At 47.7% G+C, this 25,089-nt stretch overlaps 1 protein-coding gene across 1 annotated transcript; it reads left to right on the forward strand.

The window, feature by feature from the left end:
• Positions 1 to 1,335: 1,335 nt before the first annotated feature.
• On the forward strand, positions 1,336 to 23,231 carry LOC113888151 (melanoma-associated antigen 1-like). Its single transcript, XM_027535448.1, is given in 8 exon segments — positions 1,336 to 1,356; positions 2,804 to 3,031; positions 5,524 to 5,700; positions 8,258 to 8,344; positions 20,403 to 20,495; positions 20,790 to 20,940; positions 21,286 to 21,657; positions 21,660 to 23,231. Coding segments are annotated over 8 exon segments (1,314 nt in total). The 3' UTR covers positions 21,845 to 23,231.
• Positions 23,232 to 25,089: the final 1,858 nt, after the last annotated feature.

The following is a 25,089-nucleotide window of genomic DNA, read 5'->3' on the forward strand; positions in this document are numbered from 1 at the left end:
CCATCAGGTGTCAGAGGCACCAGTGAGAAAAGGCACAGGATGGAAGTGCAGGGAGGAGACAGCATGAAGAACAAAGCAGGCTTTATCTTGCCAACAGTCAACCATTCTGGGCCTCCTCTTAAGGGCTGGGGTCTGTTGACAGTAGAGTGAATCTCAGCCAAGACCTGTGGACCCAGCCAGTTGTGATATCTCCTTTTCCTCAGCATCTTTCCTTATAATCTGTGCTCTGGGAGGTGAGCTGTGCTCACTCTGTCTTGACCAGAAATAAACAGTGGGCCCCGTGCCTAAGAACACTGATGGGACTGAAAAGCTATGCATGGGAGGGTTTGGTGCTCTGGGACCTGCCACCCACACCCTTCCCCTGTCTCTGCACCCAGACATGATTATCCAGAAGGAGCAAAGCAGATGGAACGTGGGGAGTGAAGGGACTTTCCCCCAACATGCCTGGGTGTTTGGTGGGTGCCATGGGAGGCTGGGGGTTGCTGAGGCCAGGCGGCACCCTCCATGTCTCCCAACAGCGAGCCCAAACTGTCCACGATGCTGTAGTTGTGCCAGGGGACCATAGAGACCATCGAGGAGGTGGAGGCTGAGCAGGACGAGGAGGCACCCAAGCAGGCCCAGGAAGCTGAGTCCCCACAGGATCCAAAGAGGATGGCGACATGGAGGCCCTGCTGTCCTACAGCAAGGCCATCAGCTTTAAACGCCTGTCCTTCCACCTATCCAGGATGACACAGCAGGCCAGACCCACATGGAGGGCAGCTCAGATGACAGCCACTCAGACTGGCTGGAGGCCAGCATCTTGCCACCCCTGACTCATGAGTGGACAACCAGCAAGCTGCTGATGATCAAATAAGAACTGTGGCCACAGCAATGGAGCTGAGAGTGACCCTTAGTGTCCACTGGGCTGCTGGGTGCAAAGACCACATGGAAAAGGTCTCCTCCACATTTAGAACCACATGCGTGCTCATGTCTGTCTGTAACATGATAGGAGGTTGACAGCACAGGACACCTGGGGACTCAGGCAGCAAGGAGGGGCGGGCAGGGTCTTGCCACATGGAACCAGTGCCCAGGAGGAACTGAGGCCAGTATTCTGGCAGGATGTTCCATGATGACGAGCTGGAGGAGTCGGAGAAGTTCTATGTGGGGCAGTCATGCTTCCTGCTGCTCTTCTATGCGCTGTACAACATGCTGGTGGCCCGTTCCAAGATGGTGTGCTACTTTCTCATCATCCTCAACCACATGGTCTCTGTCTCCATGATCACCCTCGTGCTGCCCATCCTCATCTTCCTCTGATCCATGCTGTCCATCCCCTGGCCCAGCAGGCACTTCTGGATGATGGCCATCATCTACACGGAGGTAGGCTTCCCTTTAGTGCACCTGCCTGACCCCTGCTTCATGTAAATAGTCAATTAGAGGGATTGTCTTAGGTCAGCACGTGATTATAGCCAGCAGTTGTTGGTGCTAAGAACTCTAGCTGTCTTTTCACATCTCACACCTCACACAACATAGGAGGTAATATCACTGTGTATAACAGGAACAAGGAACAACCTTTATGAGATTAAATAATTGGCTCAAAGTGGGCTTCCATGGTGTCTCAGATGTTAAAGAATCTGCCTGCAATACACGAGACCCAGGTTTGATCCCTGGTTCAGGAAGATTTCCTGGAGAAGGAAATGGCTACCCCCTCCAATATTCTTACCTGGAGAATCCCATGGACAGAGGAGACTGGAGGGCCACAGTCCATGGGGCTGCAAAGAGTCAGACACAACTGAGTGACTAACACTTTCACTTTCCCCAGCTGGTGAGTGGTGGGGGAGGCTTTTTGAGGTCTGGTGTCTGCCCTGTGATATTGACCAGCAAGACAGTAAGTGTGAGGCAGACACAAACATGGTGCCAGGGCCAGTGCATGGTCACTGAGTGGACATTGGGTCAAACAATACAGTAAGCACTTGAAACACAGTTGGATGCAATTAACCCTAATGATGTAAACATTGGAGGGGTGTTTCAACATCGATCTCTACAAACATCTCCACGTTTACACCCTGAGCTGGCAAGGTTTTGTTTCATTTGCTTTTATTTCTTCTTGAGGAGAACTTACAGTGAGCAATAAAATGCTGAGAAGAAAGAGACCAGAATAAAGTGAAAATTGTCTATAGTGCCTGTGCAGTTTGCTCCTAAAGATTATGAACTAAAGTCATATTTGCAGAATGAAGATCCTCCTGTTCACATTGGTCCTAATGACCTCATTTAATAGCTGAATATTTGTATAAGTATCTAATTGAATCAGCACAAACTAGCCCTTGCATGCATGCTAAGTCACTTCAGTCATGTCTGACTCTTCGCAGCCTCATGGACTGTAACCCTCCAGGCTCCTCTGTCCATGGAATTCTCCAGGCAAGAATACTGAAGTGGCTTGCCAATCCCTTCTCCAGGAGACCTTCCAGACCAAGGGATCAAACCCACGTCTCTTATATCTCCTGCGTTGACAAGTAGGTTCTTTACCACTGGTGTCACCTAGGAAGCCCAGAAACTAGCCCACTCCCTGACAATAGCAGAAGTCATTTGAGCCGAGTCAGGGGTAACCTCCATGGCCCCAGTGTGTCTGCAGTCACAGACCCTGGAGATATGGTTGTGGCCTTGTCCTGAAGTTGGTATCTGTGGAAGGATAATTTGTTATTCCACATGCTCTGTGCATTCCCAGCACCAAAACTGAGACTTTCCCCCTTAATATTTGTATCACTGTTCCTCATTTAGAACTATTCTTAAAGGGAGTCATTTCTTCTAATTTCTCACATCTGTGCAGGTGGCCATTGTGGTCAAGTACTTCTTCCAGTTTGGGTTCTTCTCCTGGAACAAGAATGTGGAACTGAACAAGGACAAGCCTTACCACCCACCCAACATCATTGGGGTGGAGAAGAAGGATGCCTACGTGCTCTATGATCTCATCCAGGTGCTGGCACTCTTCTTCCACCACTCCAGCCTGAAGATACTGCCTGCCCATCGCCCCTGGCATGTTCCTGAGAACCGCGCAGTGGGATTGTGAGGGGCTGGGATGCCACAGGCAGGGTCTATCTGTGTGCTCTTGTTTTCTTTGTTAACGGTTTTGTTCATTTCATTCATTTCCTCCACATTGTGTACTCAGTATTGTAGTCTGTGATCAATCAGGGGAAATTTTCTCCTATTTCTACTCTGGGATGAATGCATGCATGCTAAGTCGCTTTGGACATGTCTGACTCTTTTGCGACCCTATGGCCTATAACCCACCAGGCTCCTCTGTCCATGGGATTCTCCAGGCAAGAATACTGGAGTGGGTTGCCATGCCCTCCTCCAGGGGATCTTGCTGACCCAAGGATCGAACGCACACCTCTTATGTCTCCTGTATTGGCAGATAGGTTCTTTACCACTAGCTCCACCTGTGAAGCCCATCCTGGGATGAAGGCACCCTGATTATCCCACATTTGTGGGAATTGCCCAAAGGGCATGTGCTTCTTACTGTTGGATTCACTAAGTCATGCCTGAGTTGAAGGCAGATCACTGGGGAGCTAGAATTTGGGGTCTTCTCTCCAGCCAGACCTTGACCCATCCCCTTCTAGGAGCATTGCTTTTCTCAAGGTTTTCTTGCTCTGAAACCACTGGTTTAGTGAGAGACTGTCCAATCCATGGGCCTGGGGATGCCAGACTGTGCTCCCAGAGAGGCCACTTCTGACAAAGCCATGCCTGCATTGCTCTGGGAAGACAGGTCTGCAGGGTAACCTTCTAAGGATCTGTACCTCCTGTCATCCTGCTGAGCACCTGAGGGGTTTCTCATCTCAGACACTGTGAAACATAAGCTGAACTTATGATATGCCACTTAACAACACATTAGAGATTGTCACACAGCAAGCTTTGGATGTATTGATGTGTTTATGGTCAGAATCTCACTTTCCTTCTCTTGTTTTAACTGTGTCTCCTTGTACTGATATAGCATATCTTACATTAATTTTGTCCAATAGTATCTTTGTTAGCTCCTTTTCAGAACAAGCTTGGCCTAAGTTAAGGCACACACATGCCACATCCAGCACAGCGGGTGAGAAAGACCTGAAATGGAGGCGAGCACATAATGAAAAGACAGACACATATAATTTGGCAAGCGGGAGTCAGGGAGCCCTCTTGCTCTCCATGACAGGAAGACAAAATGGCTCCTTTCAGCCTGCACTTTTATTGGCAGAAGTCACATGAGATCATTAGGGAATAGCTATCCTGGGGAGCTTGATTAGCGAAGGCTCTGCTGTTGATCAGGAATATCTTGTTTTGTTTCCATGGGGACAGATGCAGGAGTATACAGTGAAGTGGAGCAGAGAGCACGTCCCTCCCCAAGAATGTCCATTCAGCATGCTTACTAGGGCAATCACGAGGATGCAGTTTGCCACACCCTCGAGTCATGGGGCAGGTTCTGGTCTCTGCTCCACCAGGCTGCAACACACACATACATGTACACACACATACATGTGAATGTGTGTTTGAACTCTGTCTTACTTGGTGAGCTGTTTCACACAGGCTTTTATCTATGTGGACTGTGAACAAGACCTTTACTTTGCCTTCTGTCACCTTGCAAACTACCAGTCCCTAACCCTCCATTTGAGGGGGTCTTTCCTGTGTCATTGGTGTGTGGTGAGTTTGCAAAGCTACATATAGGTAGATAATAAGCTTTCATAGGATCCCTGACCTTGCTTTGGTTTTCTAGACTTTTTGTTTTTTTTTAATTTCAGCTTTGTTGATGTATTGTTGTTCAGTTGCTAAGTCATGTCTAACTCTTTGTGACGCTGTGGACTACAGCATACTAAGCTCCCCTGTCTTTCACTATCTCCTTGAGTTTGCTCAGATTCATGTCCATTGAGTCAGTGATGTCATTGAAACACCTCATTTGTCAACTTCTTTCCCAGCATCAGGGTCTTTTCTCATGAGTCAGCTCTTCCCATCAGGTGGCCAAAGTATTGGAGTTTCATCTTCAGCATCAATCCTTCCCATGAATATTCAGAGTTGATTTCCTTTAGGATTGACTCGTTTGATCTCCTTGCTGTCCATGGAACCCTCAAGAGTCTTCCAGCAATGCAGTTTGAAAATGTCAACTCTTTGACAGTCTTCTTAATGGTCCAACTGTCACATCCGTACATGACTACTGGAAAAACCATAACTTTAACTAAAGGATCCTTTGTTGATGTATAATTGGCCAGTGAAATTGTAAGGCGTCAGAAGTTTACACGTGGTGATTTGATAAGCATATATATGGTGAAAGGACCCCCGTCTGGTTAGTTAACACATCCACCACTTCCTCACCTGCCTATCGGTTGCTGTTTGGTGGGAACACTTAGGTTGTGCTCTCTGCAGTCTCCACTGTCCAGAAGTGTCATCAGCTGCAGTTGCCCTGTTTGACATGTGGTTTCCTATCCTGAGGGACATATCCTGGTGGCTAGGATGTCACTGGGCCGAGTCTCAGCTTCTGTCTGGACAGCAGGCTGAGCTGTTCCTTCCCTGCCTCCTCAGTGTCATGGCCTCTGGGATGCAGACAACATCATGGACAGTGGCTCAGAAAAAGTGGACTTGGGCAATGAGCTCTCCCTTAGCCATGGCAGGAGGGCCTCCTCCAACTTGCTCAAGTCCATCAACCTGGCCATGTCCATGGATGCGGTGCACATGGCCTTCCCTGAGCACCCGGCCGCCGTCTGGAGGAAGTGCTCCAGCAGTGGCTCCCAAACATCACAGGGGTCTGGCTTTTCCTCAAATAGGTCTAAGAGAGGTATTGCCTCGTGGTGTCACTGCAAGGATCCCTGAGCAGAGTCACCCCCTGGTGCCAGAGGGTCAAGGGCAAGGGAGCTGGGTGCTGTTGAGGCAGCAGATATTGTGAAGTGAAACGAATGTACTTTGTAACCAGCCCGACTAAGTTCAAATCCTGGTTGAGCCATGGGTGCTCACAACCCTGTCTAGGGTATCTGTATGAATTCTCCAACCCCCACCTAGGACAAGGATTTCAGGTTTTGGTGAAAAGTGGCCAGCACACTGCCTCATACCTAGTGAGTGTCAGACACAGGGTACTTGTCAATCATACCCAGAGATTCTGCCAGGTGTGCCCAGAGTGACGTACATCACGATTTATTTTGAAAGTACACTTAGATTTAATCAATAGGAACTTTAAGCCAAACCACCTAGTGATTTCCTATGCTAGTTACTAATTTCTTACTAAACGGCCAGTAACAGGAAAGTACACGTGTGTTATGGTCACCCCTCTTGGGGTAACTGTGCTTTCGTGTTGACAGCGCTCCTGTCTGAAGCCCTCCTCCTCCTCCTCCTCCTACTAATTCATTTCAGTCCTGTCCGACTCTGTGCGACCCCATAGATGGCAGCCCACCAGGCTCCCCCGTCCCTGGGATTCTCCAGGCAAGAACACTGGAGTGGGTTGCCATTTCCTTCTTCAATGCATGAAAGTGAAAAGTGAAAGTGAATTCGCTCTGCTGTGTCCGACCCTCAGCGACCCCATGGACTGCAGCCTTCCAGGCTCCTCCATCCATGGGATTTTCCAGGCAAGAGTACTGGAGTGGGGTGCCATTGCCTTCTCCGTGACGCCCTCCAGACCCTTTATATTCATCTGAAGAAGACATTTTTCTACCACTGGCAGGCCATCTCATATTGGTTTCACAGTTAGATAAATTTGGTCTTGAAAAAAGGCGTATTCCTGGACCCAGACTAGAAAACACACGACCAAAACCTGGGACCCCATCAAGCAGGAGAAAAACTGCTCCCCAGTCTAATTCTTCCTGGGACAGAGGTCCCAAAGCCACCCAGGAAGGGGCCAGCCGTGGGTGTTAAAGCCCACGGATGCCTTTGGCTATAGAAGCAGAGTTGGTGCTGCAGACCCCAAGTTCTCCATCGCTGTTCTTACAGGCATCTGTGCATCTCACCCTCTAACCAGCCTCCAACTGTCCCTCTGTTGTGGGGGTGGTGGGCTTCTATGATAATTATGGCAACAAATTCACAACTCACAGTGCATTTAGGTTCCTTCTTGTCTCCAGGCAGCACAAGCACCCATAACAGCAGCCAGAAAGGAAGCAGTGTTGTGAGCATCAAGCAGAAGAGCAGACTGAAACTTTACATGGAGAAGCTGCAAGAACACTTAATCAAAGCAAAAGCCTTTACCATAAAGAAGTGAGTGAGTGCATGAGGATACCTGGAGGCTGGGAGCACTTCCTTAGCATCAGCCAAAGGTGACATGGGGAGAAGTGACCTCTCCCATCAAAAGTGTCAACAGCTTCGGGCAGAACAAAATGCCTCACCATGATATTGCTTTCAAAAACCGCTTTCCAATAGGATGATTCATTTTTATATCCGTTGCACTTCTAAACAAACTAGTTCATGGTATGTAATTCCAGGCACACGAATGAGTCCAACCATACAGGCAGTGAGGTCAAATTGGAAGGTTCCCAGAGATATGTTCACCCTGTAGAGGGAAGCCAAGGTGCACTCGAGAGGTGGCTTGTCCTTCGTGCAGCCCAAGGTCACCAGCCAAGGTCACAGGCCCCCCCCCCCCCAGGTATCAGGGAGGTGGACTGGCAGCAGAAGAGAGTGAAAGCAGGCTCGTGCCTCAAGGCTGGCCCTGTGTCTTAGCTCTGAGACCGAGGGCCATGCTCACCTGGACATGGTCTTGATTGTGAACTGTGAAGAGGAGGGGTAGAGGCTTGGCATCCAGCCAGAGTGGAGGCACAAGGATGGAAGAAGCTAAGCTCTAGAGTCCAGGATGATGCCTGACCCCGGGGAGGAGGGTGGAAGGGGGAAGGGTGGGGCTACCTGGCATCTACCAGGGCCCAGCAGCACCAGGGGTTCTGTCACTCTCCCCACAGCCCAGGCCCTTGGGTTTCATTACGTAAACCTTTTACAGAAGTGGAGATGAAAGTACGTACACAGGGCTCAGTAGCAGGATCCAAGTCTCACAGGTGGAGAGCAACTGAATCAGGGGACAAACCAGCCCCTCATTTCCATTATGCTTCAGGAGAGAAGCCATGAACTTGTGCAGAGTCTGTGTCAGAACAGGAGCCCCTGCCCCCAGCGGAGTGTCTTGAGGATGGAGGTGGGAGGCAGAGCTGTGGGGAGGGCAGCAGTGGGTAGAATGATGGGACTCTGGTGGGTCCTGCATTTCCACCCACCCTACACTGAGCATCTGTCCCATAGGACCCTGAAGCTCTATGTGCCCATCAGGCAGTTCTATGACCTCATCCACCCTGACTAGAGCACCGTCACCAACATGTATGTGCTTATGTTTCTGGCAGACACCATGGACTTCATCATCATTGTCTTTGGCTTCTGGGCCTTCGGGGTAGGTGGGGGACCGAGGCCACCACACCCCAGGGATGAGCGATGCTGTCCTTCACAGGCTCTAGGCACTTGGGCTTCAGTAGCTTCAGCTCATGGACTCTAGTGAAAGTTGCTCAGTCTTGTCCAACTCTTTGCGACCCCATGGGCTATACAGTCCATGGAATTCTCCAGGCCAGAATACTGGAGTGGGTAGCCTTTCCCTTTTCCAGGAGATCTTCCCAACCCAGGGATTGAACCCAGGTCTCCTTCATTGCAGACAGATTCTTTATTGGCTGAGCCACAAGGGAAGCCCAAGAATACTGGAGTGGGTAGCCTATCCATTTTCCAAAGGGCTCTAAGGCACAGGCTCAATAGTTGCAGCACATTGATTTAGTGGCTCTGAGGAATGTGAGATCTTCCTGGATCAGGGATCAAACCCATATCTCCTGCTTTAGCAGGTGGATTCTTTACCAGTGAGCCACCTGGGAAGACCAAGACTGTTTTATTTTTTTAAAGCACTTTTCCAAGGACACAAAAATAGAGAGATGGTACAGCGATTTTTCCATTTACTTCCTGGCTCCAAACAAACATAGCCTCACCTGTTATTAAGAACCCCACCAGACCGATACATTCATTATAACTGAGGAACTTACAGTGATATGTCATAATCACCCAGAGATTATAGTTTGTACTAGGATTCCCTCTTGGTGTTGTACATTCTATTTGTTTGGATAATTGTAAATGAAATTCCACTTTCTAGATATGCCAAAGTTTATCCTTACACTGACTCAACGATGTCTTGTTTACATCTATGTTTTGGCAATAATAAGTAAAGCCACTAATAGCATTCATGTGTAATGAGTTCTCAAGTCTTTTTGGTGAAGACCCATAGGGTTGCTGGATCATACAGTAAGAGCATGTTTAGTTTTATAAGAAATTGCCAGGCTGTCTTCCAACATGCTTGTGACGTTTTGTATTCTCACCAATAATGAATGGGAGTTCTCGATGGTCCAAATCCTCAACAGAGTGTGGTGTTGTCCCAGGAGCAGAGTTGAGCCATTCTAATAGATGTGTAGATATTCTTTGTGTGTTCCTGGATGTGTGACATCATCAAGTGACTTCTTAGGTCGACTGATCACTAGGGATCAAGCTGGGAAAGACACAGCCAGACTAAAGTATTTTAGAGTCTTGCCTGAACCATCAGGAGGCAGCTTTGGGCACTATGTGAGCAGGTTCACTTCCTCTGGACATAATTCCTATTCTGACTGCTTTCCAGAAGGAAAAGCAGAAAACAAAATTGAAGATAGCAGCTAAAACAGCACTTTAAGACCGGGAATAGGTAACTCAAGAGTGTTTCACACCTTGAAAGACTTTATGTGAGGAAGACTGTTTTGAAGTAATGGGGTGGAGAGGAGACCCTCCAGTTCCAGGCTGCGCAGGGGATATTTGGAATAAGGTTCCACACCCAAGGAAACATGCACTTGGGAGAGGAGGCGATAGGTCCAAGGCAGACACATTCCCTAGACATTCAGTAGGTCCCACAGGAGGACCCTCTTTCTCAGAGCCTTGTGGAGGGGGTTTGGATCAGGAGAGTCCACGTGGAGGAGGTCTTTATGCTCCTCCCTCTGGCTGTTTCCCACAGCCCAGAGCATTTGCCCTTCCCTGGTCCAGCACCGTGACCAACACCCATGCTCGGTCTAGACCAGTTATGTCATATGTAACAGTTAAGACCTGTGAAATGTACCATTCTCCATAAAAGATTTTCGGGGAGAAAAGAAAAACTGCACCCATCAATGAACATGAGTTTCAGAAGATATGTACTGGTTAGGAAACTTTCCAATGTTGGGGAAGGTACATCTCAGACCCTCAGAACAATAGCTACATCCACTGACCAGGCTTTTTACAGATAGGTCACATCAAATGGAAACTCACACCAGTGCTTTCACCTTGTACGGTTACAAGGCTCATTTTACAGCTGGAGAAACCCAGACTTTGAGTGTCCATGATTTCACGGTTATCAGTAGCAGGATACGTATTCAAAGTGAGCTTCACGTGGGGGCAAAGCCCCATCCCCCCAGGGGCCTGACCTGTCTCCCTGACAGTCAAGGGAGGTCCAGCTGTCGTCCCACCTGATGCCTCAGGTCACATAATGGAAAAAACATAGGGAAGCCAAGCATCATTGTTCATGAGAGACTGACACAGGATTCCCCCATGTGGCCTCCCCAGGCCCATCGAGTCACCATCCCTCCTGAAAAGGACATGAGAGCCATGGAGGAGGGCAGGGTGTAGGAAGGAGGATGTGAGCATCGAGAAGGCTCCTGGATGTGGGGATCAGAGGCACAGCCTGCTGAAGATGGCTCTTATGTTCAGGCTACAGGCCTGCTCTCTCATTCCACTATACTCTCTGTTCCCTTCTGTCCCAGCTTCTGGGGATTCCAAGCTCTCCTGCAGACTCACTGCCCCAAGTAGACTGAATGTCAGGCAGGGGAAAGCCTGTCATTTAAAGCACACTGATCATGGGGCTGGTGGACTTTTACAGCATCCACAGGGGTGTGATATTCAATGATTTCCCTTGGAAATGAACAGAGATCATCCTGTTGTTTTTGAGATTGCATCCAAGTACTGCATTTCGGACCCTTTTGTTGACTATGAGAGTTACTCCATTTCTTCTAAGGGATTCTTGCCCACAATAGTAAGTATAATGGTCAACTGACTTAAATTCACCCATTCCAGTCCATTTTAGTTCTCTGATTCCTAAAATGTCAACGTTCACTCTTGCCATCTCCTGTTTGACCACTTCCAATTTGCCTTGATTCATGGACCTAACATTCCAGGTTCCTATGTAGTAATGCTCTTTACAGTATCGGACCTTGCTTCCATCACCAGTCACATCCACAGCTGGGTGTTGTTTTGCTTTGGCTCTGTCTCTTCATTCTTTCTGGAGTTGTTTCTCCACTGACCTCCAGTAGCATATTGGGCACCTACCAATCTGGGAAGTTCATCTTTCAGTATCTTAACTTTTTGCTTTTTCATACTGTTTCTGGGGTTGTCAAGGCAAGAATATTGAAGTGGTCTGCCATTCCCTTCTCCAGTGGACCACATTTTATCAGAATGTGGTCCACTGTTTGCATGCAATCTCAAAAATGACAGAATGATCTCTGTTGATTTCCAAGGCAAACCATTCAATATCACGGAAATCCAAGTCTATGCCCCAACCAGTAATGCTGAAGAAGCTGAAGTTGAACGGTTCTATAAAGACCCACAAGACCTTCTAGAACTAACACCCCAAAAAGATGTCCTTTTCATTATAGGGGACTGGAAAGTGAAAGTAGGACGTCAAGAAACACCTGGAGTAACAGGCAAATTTGGCCTTGGAGTACAGAATGAAGCAGGGCAAAGGCTAATAGAGTTTTTCCAAGATAAGGCACTGGTCATAGCAAACACTGTCTTCCAACATCACAAGAGAAGACTCTGCACATGCACATCACCAGATGGTCATCGAAATCAGACTGATTATATTCTTTGCAGCCAAAGATGGAGAAGCTCTATACAGTCAGCAAAACCAAGATTGGGAGCTGACTGTGGATCAGATCATGAACTCCTTATTGCCAAATTTAGACTTAAATTGAAGAAAGTATGCAAAACCACTAGACCATCCAGGTATGACCTAAGTCAAATCCCTAATGATTATACAGTGGAAGTGAGAAATAGATTTAAGGGACTAGATCCGACAGACAGAGGGCCTGATGATCTATGGATGGAGGTTCGTGACACTGTACAGGAGACAGGGATCAAGACCTTCCCCAAGAAACAAAAATGCAGAAGAGCAAAATGGCTTTCCGAGGAGGTCTTACAAATAGCCATGAAAAGAAGAGAAGCAAAAGCAAAGGAGAAAAGGAAAGATTAACCCATTTTTATACAGAGTTCCAAAGAATAGCAAGGAGATATAAGAAAGCCTTCCTAAGTGATCAATGCAAAGAAACAGAGGAAAACAATAGAATGGGAAAGTCGAAAGATCTCTTCAAGAAATTTAGAGACACAAAGGGAACATTTCATGCAAAGATGGGCTCAATAAAGGAAAGAGATGATATGGACTTAACAGAAGCAGAAGATATTAAGAAGGGGTGACAAGTATACACAGAAGGACTGTACAAAAAAGATCTTCACGACCCAGAAAATCAAGATGGTGTGATCACTCACCTAGAGCCAGACATCCTGGAATGGGAATTCAATAGGCCCTTAGGAAGCATCACTATGAACAAAGCTAGTGGAGGTGATGGAATTCCAGTTGAACTATTTCAAATCCTAAAAGATGATGCTGTGAAAGGGCTGCACTCAATATGCCAGGAAATTTGGAAAACTCAGCAGTGGCCACAGGACTGGAAATGGTCAGTTTTCATCCCAATCCTTAAGAAAGGCAATGCCAAAAATCCTCAAACTACTACACAGTTGCACTCATCTCACATGCTAGTAAAGTAATGCTCAAAATTCTCCAAGCCAGTCTTGAACGTGATGTGAACCATGAACTTGCAGATGTTCAAGCTGGTTTTAGAAAAGGCAGAGGAACCAGAGATCAAATTGCCAACATCCACTGGATCATAAAAACAAACAACAACAACAAAAAAAAACCAAGAAAGTTCCAGAGAAACACCTATTTCTGGTTTATTGACTATGCTGAAGCCTCTGATTGTGTGGATCACAATAAACTGTGGAAAATTCTGAAAGAGATGGGAATACCAGACCACCTGAACTGCCTCTTGAGAAATCTGTATGCAGGTCAGGAAGCAACAGTTAGAACTGTACATGGAACAACAAACTCCTTTTCTAAATAGGAAAAGGAGTATGTCAAGGCTTTATATTGCCACCATGCTTATTGCCACCATACTCTATGCAGAGTACATCATGAGAAACGTTGGGCTGGATGAAGCACAAGCTGGTATCAAGATTGCCATGAGAAATATCAATAACCTCAGACATGCACATGACACTATGCTTATGGTAGAAAGCATAGAAGAACTAAAGAGCCTCTTGATGAAAGTGAAAGAGGAGAGTGAAAAAGTTGGCTTAAAGCTCAACATTCAGAAAACAAAGATCATGGCATCTGGTCCCATCACTTCATGGCAAATAGACGGAGAAACAGTGGCAGTGGCAGGATTTACTTTTGGGGGCTCCAAAATCACTGCAGATGGTGACTGCAGCCATGAAACAAAAAGACGCTTACTCCTTGGAAGGAAAGTTATGACCAACCTGGACAGCATATTTAAAAGCAGAGACATTTCTTTGCCAACAATGATCTGTCAAGTTAAGGGTATGATTTTTCTAGTAGTCATGTATGGATGTGAGAGTTGGACTATAAAGAAAGCTGAGTGCCGAAGAATTGATGCTTTTTATTTTATTTTATTTTTAAACTTTACATAATTGTATTAGTTTTGCCAAATATCGAAATGAATCCGCCACAGGTAAACATGTGTTCCCCATCCTGAACCCTCCTCCCTCCTCCCTCCCCATACCATCCCTCTGGGTCGTCCCAGTGCACTAGCCCCAAGCATCCAGAATCGTGCATTGAACCTGGACTGGCAACTTGTTTCTTACATGATATTTTACATGTTTCAATGTCATTCTCCCAAATCTTCCCACCCTCTCCCTCTCCCACAGAGTCCATAAGACTGTTCTATACATCAGTGTCTCTTTTGCTGTCTCATACACCGGGTTATTGTTACCATCTTTCTAAATTCCATATATATGCGTTAGTATACTGTATTTATGTTTTTCCTTCTGGCTTACTTCACTCTGTATAATAGGCTCCAGTTTCATCCACCTCATTAGCACTGATTCAAATGTATTCTTTTTAATGGCTGAGTAATACTCCATTGTGTATATGTACCACAGCTTTCTTATCCATTCATCTGCTGATGGACATCTAGGTTGCTTCCATGTCCTGGCTATTATAAACAGTGCTGCGATGAACATTGGGGTACATGTGTCTCTTTCCCTTCTGGTTTCCTCAGTGTGTATGCCCAGCAGTGGGATTGCTGGATCATAAGGCAGTTATATTTCCAGTTTTTAAAGGAATCTCCACACTGTTCTCCATAGTGGCTGTACTAGTTTGCATTCCCACCAACAGTGTAAGAGGGTTCCCTTTTCTCCACACCCTCTCCGGCATTTATTATTTGTAGACTTTTGGATCACAGCCATTCTGACTGGTGTGAAGTGGTACCTCATAGTGGTTTTGATTTGCATTTCTCTGATAATGAGTGATGTTGAGCATCTTTTCATGTGTTTGTTAGCCATCTGTATGTCTTCTTTGGAGAAATGTCTATTTAGTTCTTTGGCCCATTTTTTGATTGGGTCGTTTATTTTTCTGGAGTTGAGCTGTAGGAGTTGCTTGTATATTTTTGAGATTAGTTGTTTGTCAGTTGCTTCATTTGCTATTATTTTCTCCCATTCTGAAGACTGTCTTTTCACCTTGCTAATAGTTTCCTTTGATGTGCAGAAGCTTTTAAGGTTAATTAGGTCCCATTTGTTTATTTTTGATTTTATTTCCAATATTCTGGGAGGTGGGTCATAGAGGATCCTGCTGTGATGTATGTCAGAGAGTGTTTTGCCTATGTTCTCCTCTAGGAGTTTTATAGTTTCTGGTCTTACGTTGAGATCTTTAATCCATTTTGAGTTTATTTTTGTGTATGGTGTTAGAAAGTGGTCTAGTTTCATTCTTTTACAAGTGGTTGACCAGATTTCCCAGCACCACTTGTTAAAGCGATTGTCTTTAATCCATTGTATATTCTTGCCTCCTTTGTCAAAGATAAGGTGTCCATATGTGTGTGGATTTATCTCTGGGCTTTCTATTTTATTCCATTGATCTATATTTCTGTCTTTGTGCCAGTACCATACTGTCTTGATAACTGTGGCTTTGTAGTAGAGCCTGAAGTCAGGTAGGTTGATTCCTCCAGTTGCATTCTTCTTTCTCAAGATCACTTTGGCTATTCGAGGTTTTTTGTATTTCCGTACAAATTGTGAAATTATTTGTTCTAGCTCTGTGAAGAATACTGTTGGTAGCTTGATAGGGATTGCATTGAATCTATAAATTGCTTTGGGTATTATACTCATTTTCACTATATTGATTCTTCCAATCCATGAACATGGTATATTTCTCCATCTATTAGTGTCCTCTTTGATTTCTTTCACCAGTGTTTTATAGTTTTCTATATATAGGTCTTTAGTTTCTTTAGGTAGATATATTCCTAAGTATTTTAATCTTTCCGTTGCAATGGTGAATGGAATTGTTTCCTTAATTTCTCTTTCTGTTTTCTCATTATTAGTGTATAGGAATGCAAGGGATTTCTGTGTGTTGATTTTATATCCTGCAACTTTACTATAGTCATTGATTATTTCTAGTAATTTTCTGGTGGAATCTTTAGGGTTTTCTATGTAGAGGATCATGTCATCTGCAAACAGTGAGAGTTTTACTTCTTCTTTTCCAATTTGGATTCCTTTTATTTCTTTTTCTGCTCTGAAAGTGAAGGGCTGGAAAAAGATTTTCCATGCAAATAGGGACCAAAAGAAAGCAGGAGTAGCAATACTCATATCAGATAAAATAGACTTTAAAACAAAGGCTGTGAAAAGAGACAAAGAAGGTCACTACATAATGATCAAAGGATCAATCCAAGAAGAAGATATAACAATTATAAATATATATGCACCCAACACGGGAGCACCACAGTACGTAAGACAAATGCTAACAAGTATGAAAGGAGAAATTAACAATAACACAGTAATAGTGGGACACTTTAATACCCCACTTACACCTATGGATAGATCAACTAAACAGAAAATTAACAAGGAAACACAAACTTTAAACGATACAATAGACCAGTTAGACCTAATTGATATCTATAGAACATTTCATCCCAAAACAATGAATTTCACCTTTTTCTCAAGCGCACATGGAACCTTCTCCAGGATAGATCACATCCTGGGCCATAAAGCTAGCCTTGGTAAATTCAAAAAAATAGAAATCATTCCAAGCATTTTTTCTGACCACAATGCAGTAAGATTAGATCTCAATTACAGGAGAAAAACTATTAAAAACTCCAACATATGGAGGCTGAACAACACGCTGCTGAATAACCAACAAATCACAGAAGAAATCAAAAAAGAAATCAAAATTTGCATAGAAACGAATGAAAATGAAAACACAACAACCCAAAACCTGTGGGACACGGTAAAAGCAGTCCTAAGGGGAAAGTTCATAGCAATACAGGCATACCTCAAGAAACGAGAAAAAAGTCAAATAAATAACCTAACTCTACACCTAAAGCAACTAGAAAAGGAAGAAATGAAGAACCCCAGGGTTAGTAGAAGGAAAGAAATCTTAAAAATTAGAGCAGAAATAAATGCAAAAGAAACAAAAGAGACCATAGCAAAAATCAACAAAACCCAAAGCTGGTTCTTTGAAAGGATAAATAAAATTGACAAACCATTAGCCAGACTCATCAAGAAACAAAGGGAGAAATATCAAATAAACAAAATTAGAAACGAAAATGGAGAGATCACAACAGACAACACAGAAATACAAAGGATCATAAGAGACTACTATCAACAATTATATGCCAATAAAATGGACAACGTGGAAGAAATGGACAAATTCTTAGAAAAGTACAACCTTCCAAAACTGGACCAGGAAGAAATAGAAAATCTTAACAGACCCATCACAAGCACGGAAATGGAAACTGTAATCAAAAATCTTCCAGCAAACAAAAGCCCCGGTCCAGACGGCTTCACAGCTGAATTCTACCAAAAATTTAGAGAAGAGCTAACACCTATCCTGCTCAAACTCTTCCAAAAAATTGCAGAGAAAGGTAAACTTCCAAACTCATTCTATGAGGCCACCATCACCCTAATACCAAAACCTGACAAAGATCCCACAAAAAAAGAAAACTACAGGCCAATATCACTGATGAACATAGATGCAAAAATCCTTAACAAAATTCTAGCAATCAGAATCCAACAACACATTAAAAAGATCATACACCATGACCAAGTGGGCTTTATCCCAGGGATGCAAGGATTCTTCAATATCCGCAAATCAATCAATGTAATACACCACATTAACAAATTGAAAAATAAAAACCATATGATTATCTCAATAGATGCAGAGAAAGCCTTTGACAAATTTCAACATCCATTTATGATAAAAACTCTCCAGAAAGCAGGAATAGAAGGAACATACCTCAACATAATAAAAGCTATATATGACAAACTCACAGCAAACATTATCCTCAATGGTGAAAAATTGAAAGCATTTCCTCTAAAGTCAGGAACAAGACAAGGGTGCCCACTTTCACCATTACTATTCAACATAGTTTTGGAAGTTTTGGCCACAGAATTGATGCTTTTGAACTGTGGTGTTGAAGAAGACTCTTGAGAGTCCCTTGGAGTGCAAGGAAATTCAACCAGTCCATCCTAAAGGAAATCAGTCCTGAATATTCATTGGAAGAACTGGTGTTGAAGCTGAAACTACAAAACTTTGGCCACCTGATGAGAAGAGCTGACTCATTTGGAAAGACCCTGATGCTAGGAAAGATTGAAGGTGGAAGGAAAAGGGGACAACAGAGGATGAGATGGTTGGATGGCATCACCGACTCAATGGACGAGTTTGAATAAACTCTGGCCATTGCTGCTGTTAACCCTCTTCAGCTAAAACATCTTTTCCACAAAAAGTTTCTGAAATCTGGTGCTTGTTGAGGGGCCCTCATGAGAAGATGTGTTGTTCCCTGTGTCCCCCACTGTCATGGATGCTGTAGCCCCCCCAACAAGCATCTGTGCCATCAGGCTGTTTTGGGACTGCAGCCTTCTCTAAAGGGTCATGGAGGCCCCCTCCAGTGGGAACAAGAGGATCCAGTCACCCCAGACAGAGGGTCCCATAGAATACAACTTCATGCCTACTGGGACTCCTGAGGACCCTGGGCCAGCCTGTCAAATTAACCCCCTCGCCTGGCGTCCTCAGTGAACACAGGGAGTCAGAGTCTTGGTCTATGGACAAGTCTCCTGTGGACAGAAGAAGGGGCCCACATCCTGCAGAGACCCCAGGTGAGGCACAGAAGACTGAGGGTTCCTAGGGGATGCATGTGTGGCTCACCTGACAGCCCTGGGTGACCATGGGGTGTGACATCCAGCTGTGACATCGTTGATCTTGCTGGGAGGGGAGAAGTGAGAGTCACAGAGCTCGAGTTCAGGTCAGAAGTGTGAAGGAGCCCAGGTGTGCTAGGAGTCAAGGTAGACTGCTGAGGGGGACTCTGGGACCCTAGGACATACAGGTGGTCACTGCTTTTAGCCCTGGGAGACACCGGCAGGGTTGTGGGAACCAGCCCTGAACCCTGGTTTTCCTCTTGGGTGTCCTGGCTCGAGAGGGTCTGGGTCTCTAAGGGAAGCAAAATCAGGTGGGCAGAGGGCAATGCCCAGACTAGCTGAGAGTCAAGGTGAAGAACACAAAGAAGGCTGAGTGACTCCTGGGACATCATCTCAGCCCATGGCATCCTCAGTCACTAAGAAACTTTGGGCTTGGAGCCATATTAGAATGTCCACAGCCTCCTCCAGGGGCCTCAGGGCAGTGAGGCCCTTGGTGTGAGGGTCTGGTCTCTGCCGAGGACTTCGGCATCCCAGGACCTGCCAGAGCTCAGGATGAGGACCCAGAGGGAAAACACAGGTGACCCCACAGTTCCACGCCTCTGCTGCCACCCTGGGCATCCCTGGCGGTGGGATGAGCACTTCACAGGGTGTCCTGACTTCTGCATCAGGGTCTCAGAGCGAGTGGGGACCTGGGATAAGGGGTGGAGTCTCATGTGGACAGAGGGGAGGGTGCAGGTCCTCCAAGAAGTCAAAAGGAATACACTGACAGAGGACTCAGGGGATCCTGGACCCCAATCTGAGGGGACCCCACAGGTCACTGCCCCTATCTTCAGCCCTGGGAGGTCTCGATGTGGAATTAGCACTCCAGGCTGGTCCTCATTTCCTGACATTCGGGTCTCAGAGAGACTGCCTACCTGGTAAGAGGGACGGGGCCAGATATTGGGAGAGGAGAGAATCCCAGGTCCTGCCTGGGGACAAGGTAATGTCCTGAGGGAGGACTGAGGGGACCCCAAGGGAGGACTGACGGGACTCAGAGATCCCCACCCCTGTCGTCCACCGTGGGAGACCCTCGGGTGAGAAGAGCACACTGGGCCTTTCCTGACTTCCTGACATCCAGGTCTCAGAGAGACTGTGGCCCTGGCGGGAATAGCCAGGCCTCAGGTGTGGAGAGGACAGAGCCCAGGTCCTAGTGGGAGTCAAGGTGAGGACCCTGAGGGAGGACTATGGCCAGACCCCAGAACTCAGAGGACCCTGGTATTCCCCGGGCAGGACGACCTCGTGCAGCATTTCCTGACATCCGGGTCTGAGAGACTGGGGACCTCGTGAGAGTGGTAGGGCCTCAAAATGGTGAATGGGAGAATCCTGTGTCCTGCCTGGAGACCAGGCTCCATGTGAGGAAGGACTGAGGCTGTTAGACCCCAAGGCAGGGAGGCATCCTGGCCCTTGTGGTGGGTCTTGGAGGCCCCAGAGTGGGGTGAGCAGTTTATCAGCTCTGGCTTAGGAGCCTCGGGAGGTGAGGTGTTAGGGCGGAGGGTGGAGGCATCAGAGCCACAGAGGTTGGACTCCCGAGGCCCCGAGGCAGGACTGAGCAGACCCCCACCTCTGAGGGAAGTGTTAGGAGGCCAGGCCAGACATGAGGAGGAGGTGATGACCAAGCATTTCCCCAGCCTACGACCTGTGGGAGGCCCTGGGCAGGTGTGGCCACATTGGTGCCCCTCAGTGCTTTCTGTAAAGACTCAGGTTTTGTTCTGAGTTACCCTGCAAGTCCCCATAGGGGAGGGGCCAGGCCGTGCCAGGGGAAAGGGGGCACTACAAGAGAGCCCCAAGAGGACCACCTACCCTGTGGGTGGTGGCCTGTGGGGGCCTCACAGTGTCCACCCCTCCTACCAGCACAGAAGGCCCAAGTCTGTGCCACAATCTACTCCCGAGGTGTCCCTCCATTTCTCTCACAGGGGCTCCAGGAACCAGGAGGCAAAGGCAGATGTCTGAGGCCCGAGTCCATAGGTCAGAGAGCTGAGGAGGTCCAGGCAGTGCCAAGAGTCAAGGTGAGTTGGCTACCCTGAGTGTGCACCAGGGACTCCACATCCCAGAACAGTGGGGACCCCAAAAGGCCCTAATCCTCCCCACCATGTCAGCCCCACAACCTCAAGCTGTGCTGACTGCACACTGGTGAGCCACCTCACATCCTCCTTCAGGTAGCCAGGGGTTAGGCCGCTTAGGAGGGGCTCCTCTATGAGGCCTGAGAGCACCCCTCAAGGGGAGACTTGTAAGTGGCCTGAGTCAGACCGCCCAGGGTGGGTTTCTCAGCCGAGGACACTCACAACCACCCTCTCCCGCAGGCCCAGGATCCCCATCTGTCCCCCTGCCTCACCCCTGTCTGCACGTCAACCCTGGTCATCATGCAAGGGATGCATGAGCTCTGCCAGCCTGAGAGAGTCTTTCAGGATCCAAGAAAGGAAGAGGGCCTGATGGAGGCACAGTTCATTTGGGGTGAGGAGAAGGAGGTGGAGGAGGAGGTGGAGGAGGAGGAGAATGAAGAGGAGCAGGAGGTAGAGAAGGAGGAGGAGGACCAGCAGCAGCAGCAGGTGGAGGGAGGAGGAGCAAGTAGAGGAAGCAGATGCAGCTACCTTCTCCTTCTCCTGGTCTGGGGTACCCTGGAGGAAGTGGCTGCTGCTGCAACACCCAGTCTCCCCCAGAGCCCTCTGGGTGTCTGGCCCTCTCCCAATGCCATGGCTGCCACTCTGGGGAGCCAATATGAAGAAAATGGCCTCAGCAGGCAAGATGAAGTGCTAAGTACCTCACGTGACCAGGAAGATGCCAGATCCTGGCTCTGAGATGCACTGCGGGTGAAGAAGAATGAGCTGGTGCAATTCCTGCTCAGCAGGTGTCTTGCCAAGGAGCCGATCACAAAGGCAGAAGTGCTGAACAGTGTGCTCAAAGATTACCAGGACCAGGTGGTCTTCGGTCAAGCCTCAGAGTATTTGCAGCTGGTCTTTAGCTTGGAGGTGAAGGAGGTGGACCCCAGTGAGCACACCTATATCCTGGTCCCCTCCCTGGGCCTCACCCTCAGTGAGATGCTGAGCGATGGGCAGAGGTTGCCCAAGGCCGGCCTCCTGGTGGTGATCCTGTGCCTGATCGCTGTGGAGGACTGCCACGCCCCTGAGGAGGAGATCTGGGGAGCACTCAGCAGGATGGGGGTGTGTCTCGGTAAGAACACTTCATCTATGGGGAGCCCAGGGAGCTGCTCACCCAAGTGTGGGTGCAGGAGGGGTACCTGGTGTACCGGCAGGTGCCTGATGATGACCCTGCTTGCTACGAGTTCCTGTGGGGTCCCCAGGGCTATGTGGAGACCAGCAAGTTTAAAGACCTGGAATATCTGGACAGAGTTTGTTGAAGGGATCCCAGCTCCTTCCAACCCCTCTGCAAAGGCTGCGAGGGAGGAGGAAAGAGGACTCTGAGCCAGAGCAGCAGCCAGGCTCCTTCCGGGCCCATGTCCAACAGCTTGTCCTAGGGGGCAGGAAAGGAGGCTGATTCTTCCCTTTGTTATTGAAGAGGAACCAGTCAGCCTTCTCAGCAGTGAAGGTCCGGGCCCGTTGGGGGAACCCGGTGTGTGGCATCTTTGTGTTCCTGTTCTCTACAATGACATGGAGGCTCATCTCTGTTTTCTTTAGGAATTTTTCAAATGTTATTCCTTTTTATAGAAGACAATGCATTCCAGTATCTAACTATGTCAATGACGTTGATCATCACACTGTGTTTGTACTTAACCAGTTCAAGATGAAGAGTTTTCCTGTTCTGTGAAAGAGAGTAGGAACACGTCCATTTTATTCTGTGGTCCTGCACAAGATAACATGGAATTAGAATTAGAATGATTTTGGAAATGTGAATTTATTTAGCAGTGATATAGTTGGTGGAAAAATTAGAAAATAAAAAATGATATTAGTGAATTCTTGCTTCTTATACCTTGTGTGTGTTCATTTTGTACAGCTAAGGGATCTCAGTTTATGTGGATTTTCCTGGGTTATCAAAAGAAGTAGCAATTTATCTGAGTCAAGCAGCCCCCTCCTCACTGGCACATTTATTGAAAAGACCTTTATGGAGCCTCTGCTCCATGAAAGGCCCTGTGTTAGCAGTGGGGACACTGGGAGAAGCAGGACACTCCCATACCTAGAGCGATGGTCTGGGAGCCACAGTCATATGAGGTGCATCATGGGAGGGAGGGGAAATGGGACATTGCTGTAAGGTGTCCTTTTGGCTCTTGAATAAACCCCAGAGAGATCTCTTTTGGGGGCAGCATGGAAGGGGTCCTAGCTCTTGTCACTTTGCTGCTGACCACAAGGATGGCACAGGTGTTTTCTACCCATTATCTGCTAGGAATCCTGAAGAACTCCCATCTCACTCCCTTGAAGTGATGCCCAGAAATCCATGGACTGACCCTCTCTTTCCTGGTCCTGGGGGCCCAGAACTCAAGGTGTTAACTAGCTTTCAATTATCGTCATTGTAATTGGGCATTGTAATCAAAGACTCAACATTTATTGGTGCTGCAATGACGGAAGGTAAGTATTTGGATGCAAGACCACCTGGGACACATGCAAAGAGTGGTTCCTGCTTCTGTTTCCTGGAGCTGCTTGGGTCCTGCTGGAACACTCCTCCACACCCAAATTTTACAGGTCCTCTAACTGGAAATAGGCCTTTCTGGGTAGCCCATACAATGAAGAATCTGCTTGCATTGTGGGAGTCCTGGGTTCAATCCCTGGGTCAGGAAGATCCCCCTGGAGAAAGGCATGGCAACTCACTCCACTATTCTTGTCTGGAGAATTCCATGGACAGAGGATCCTGGCAATCTATAGTCAATGGAGTTGTAGAATCAGATATGACTGAGCGACTAACACTATGGTCCACTACAGTCTAAGTAGAAAAGTTTCTTAGTTTTATTTATGAAACATCCTGTTTGGCTAATTAGGAATTCCACATCCTATTGAGGTGCATATTCTCTAACCTTCCCTGGACCACAAAGTAGCCAACCCCATCCAGTGGACAGTGGAGGATTTTCTGGGGGCAACAGTGTGAAAGATTCCTGCCCTGTTATCACAGGGTCAACTGTTGCCAGGCCCTGCGAGCTCTGTCTCATCCCTTATGTCCATCCTGCAACCCAACACACGGGGCTCCTCACACCCGCTCGCCTCCCAGATGAAGAACTGAGGCCACGGGGCTTGGCCATCTTCCCAGGATCACGTGCTAGTGAGGGCCGCGGTGGGCTCAGAGCCCTGTTCTCTATTCCTCTGGAGCCGCCACCCTTCCCGCCCACCCCAGGCCACGGCCTGACCTTGCGACTTATCATACCTTCCTCTTCTCAGTGCTACACGATGCCTCTGAGGTGACAAAAATCAGGCCTGTGGAAGGAAGGGGACAAGGAGAATCAGAAGCCCTGTGGGGCTGCTCTGTGCTTTGCTGAGAACTGACTCTGTTCGGGGCCGGCATCTTTGTCCAGTCCCAGCGCCTCCAGCCTGAGGGTGGTGCCCTGTCCCTGCTGCTGCCATGGGGCCTCCTGCCCAACTGAACCTGCCAGGCTGACTAGCTCATCACTGAGCAGGAGGGAGGGAAAGCCTGACTGTATGGTCCCAGTTCCCACTGGGATAAGACCCTACAGGAGGCTCCTCCGATATGGGAGGGAAGGGAACACAGATGGATCCCTGAGGCTCCAGGTCTCCCAAGCTGCAGTGAGGGAGGGCAGCAGTTGGAGGGCCTTTGGGCTGGGGAAACCAGGGGGTGGACACTAAGCACAGGGGCAGAAGAGTGGGGCAGAGAAAGGCAGGCCTTGGACGTCATGAGAGCTTGTGTGTGCACAACACAAGTGTCCCGAGCCATGGCTGACAAAGACCCCCTTGGCGACACACAAACACACTGCCAGGGCCTGGGTGCTTCCTGGAGGAGGGGGACCAGAAAAGGCAGCTCCCTCAGGACCCAGGGGGTGAGGAGGGGCCCAAAGCGTGGAAGGGAGCAAGAAAGACCAGCTAGCCAGGCTGCCCACAGATACCAGGACCTTCTGTCGCCTTCAGAGGAGCCACCAGGGGCCCCCCACCAACGTTTATAGCCTCCAGAGTCATGTCCCAGTCAGATGAACTGGCTGGAAGCAAAGCTTTGTCAACCTGCTTTTAAGCAGAAAGGCCATGAAGAAGCCCAAGTCGAAGCCTGAATCTCATCCATGCTGCCAGTCATTAGGCAGAAAGGCCTCTGGGAGAGCTTCTTCCACACCCTCTTAGCTCTCCCCTTTCAGATACCAGGCTGTGGTCTTCATACAGGGAAAATGACCCTGCTACTGGCAGAACTGGGAGACAATGCCCTAGGGTCCTCAAATACGGGCCTTTCCAAGGTGCCAGTCTATTTCCTACACAGTGATTTTCAAGAACAGTGGCCCACAAATACCAGAGAACACGCATCTCCAAACCCACTGCTCTACTGCCCACATGCTGTAAAGACCGGTGACTCACTCAGGTTTCATCCAGTCTCACACCCGGATTCTCATACTTTTTCAAATACAGGTTGACGGGGGTTTCCTTTGGTCACATCTAGCTCAACAAGTTAGACATGTCCCTTGGAGTGAGTGTGTAAAGGAGGGCCCTTGAAAAGCACCTAACC

The sequence above is a fragment of the Bos indicus x Bos taurus genome, chromosome X (genome assembly GCF_003369695.1).
Source record: "Bos indicus x Bos taurus breed Angus x Brahman F1 hybrid chromosome X, Bos_hybrid_MaternalHap_v2.0, whole genome shotgun sequence".
Classification (NCBI taxonomy): Eukaryota; Metazoa; Chordata; class Mammalia; order Artiodactyla; family Bovidae; genus Bos; species Bos indicus x Bos taurus.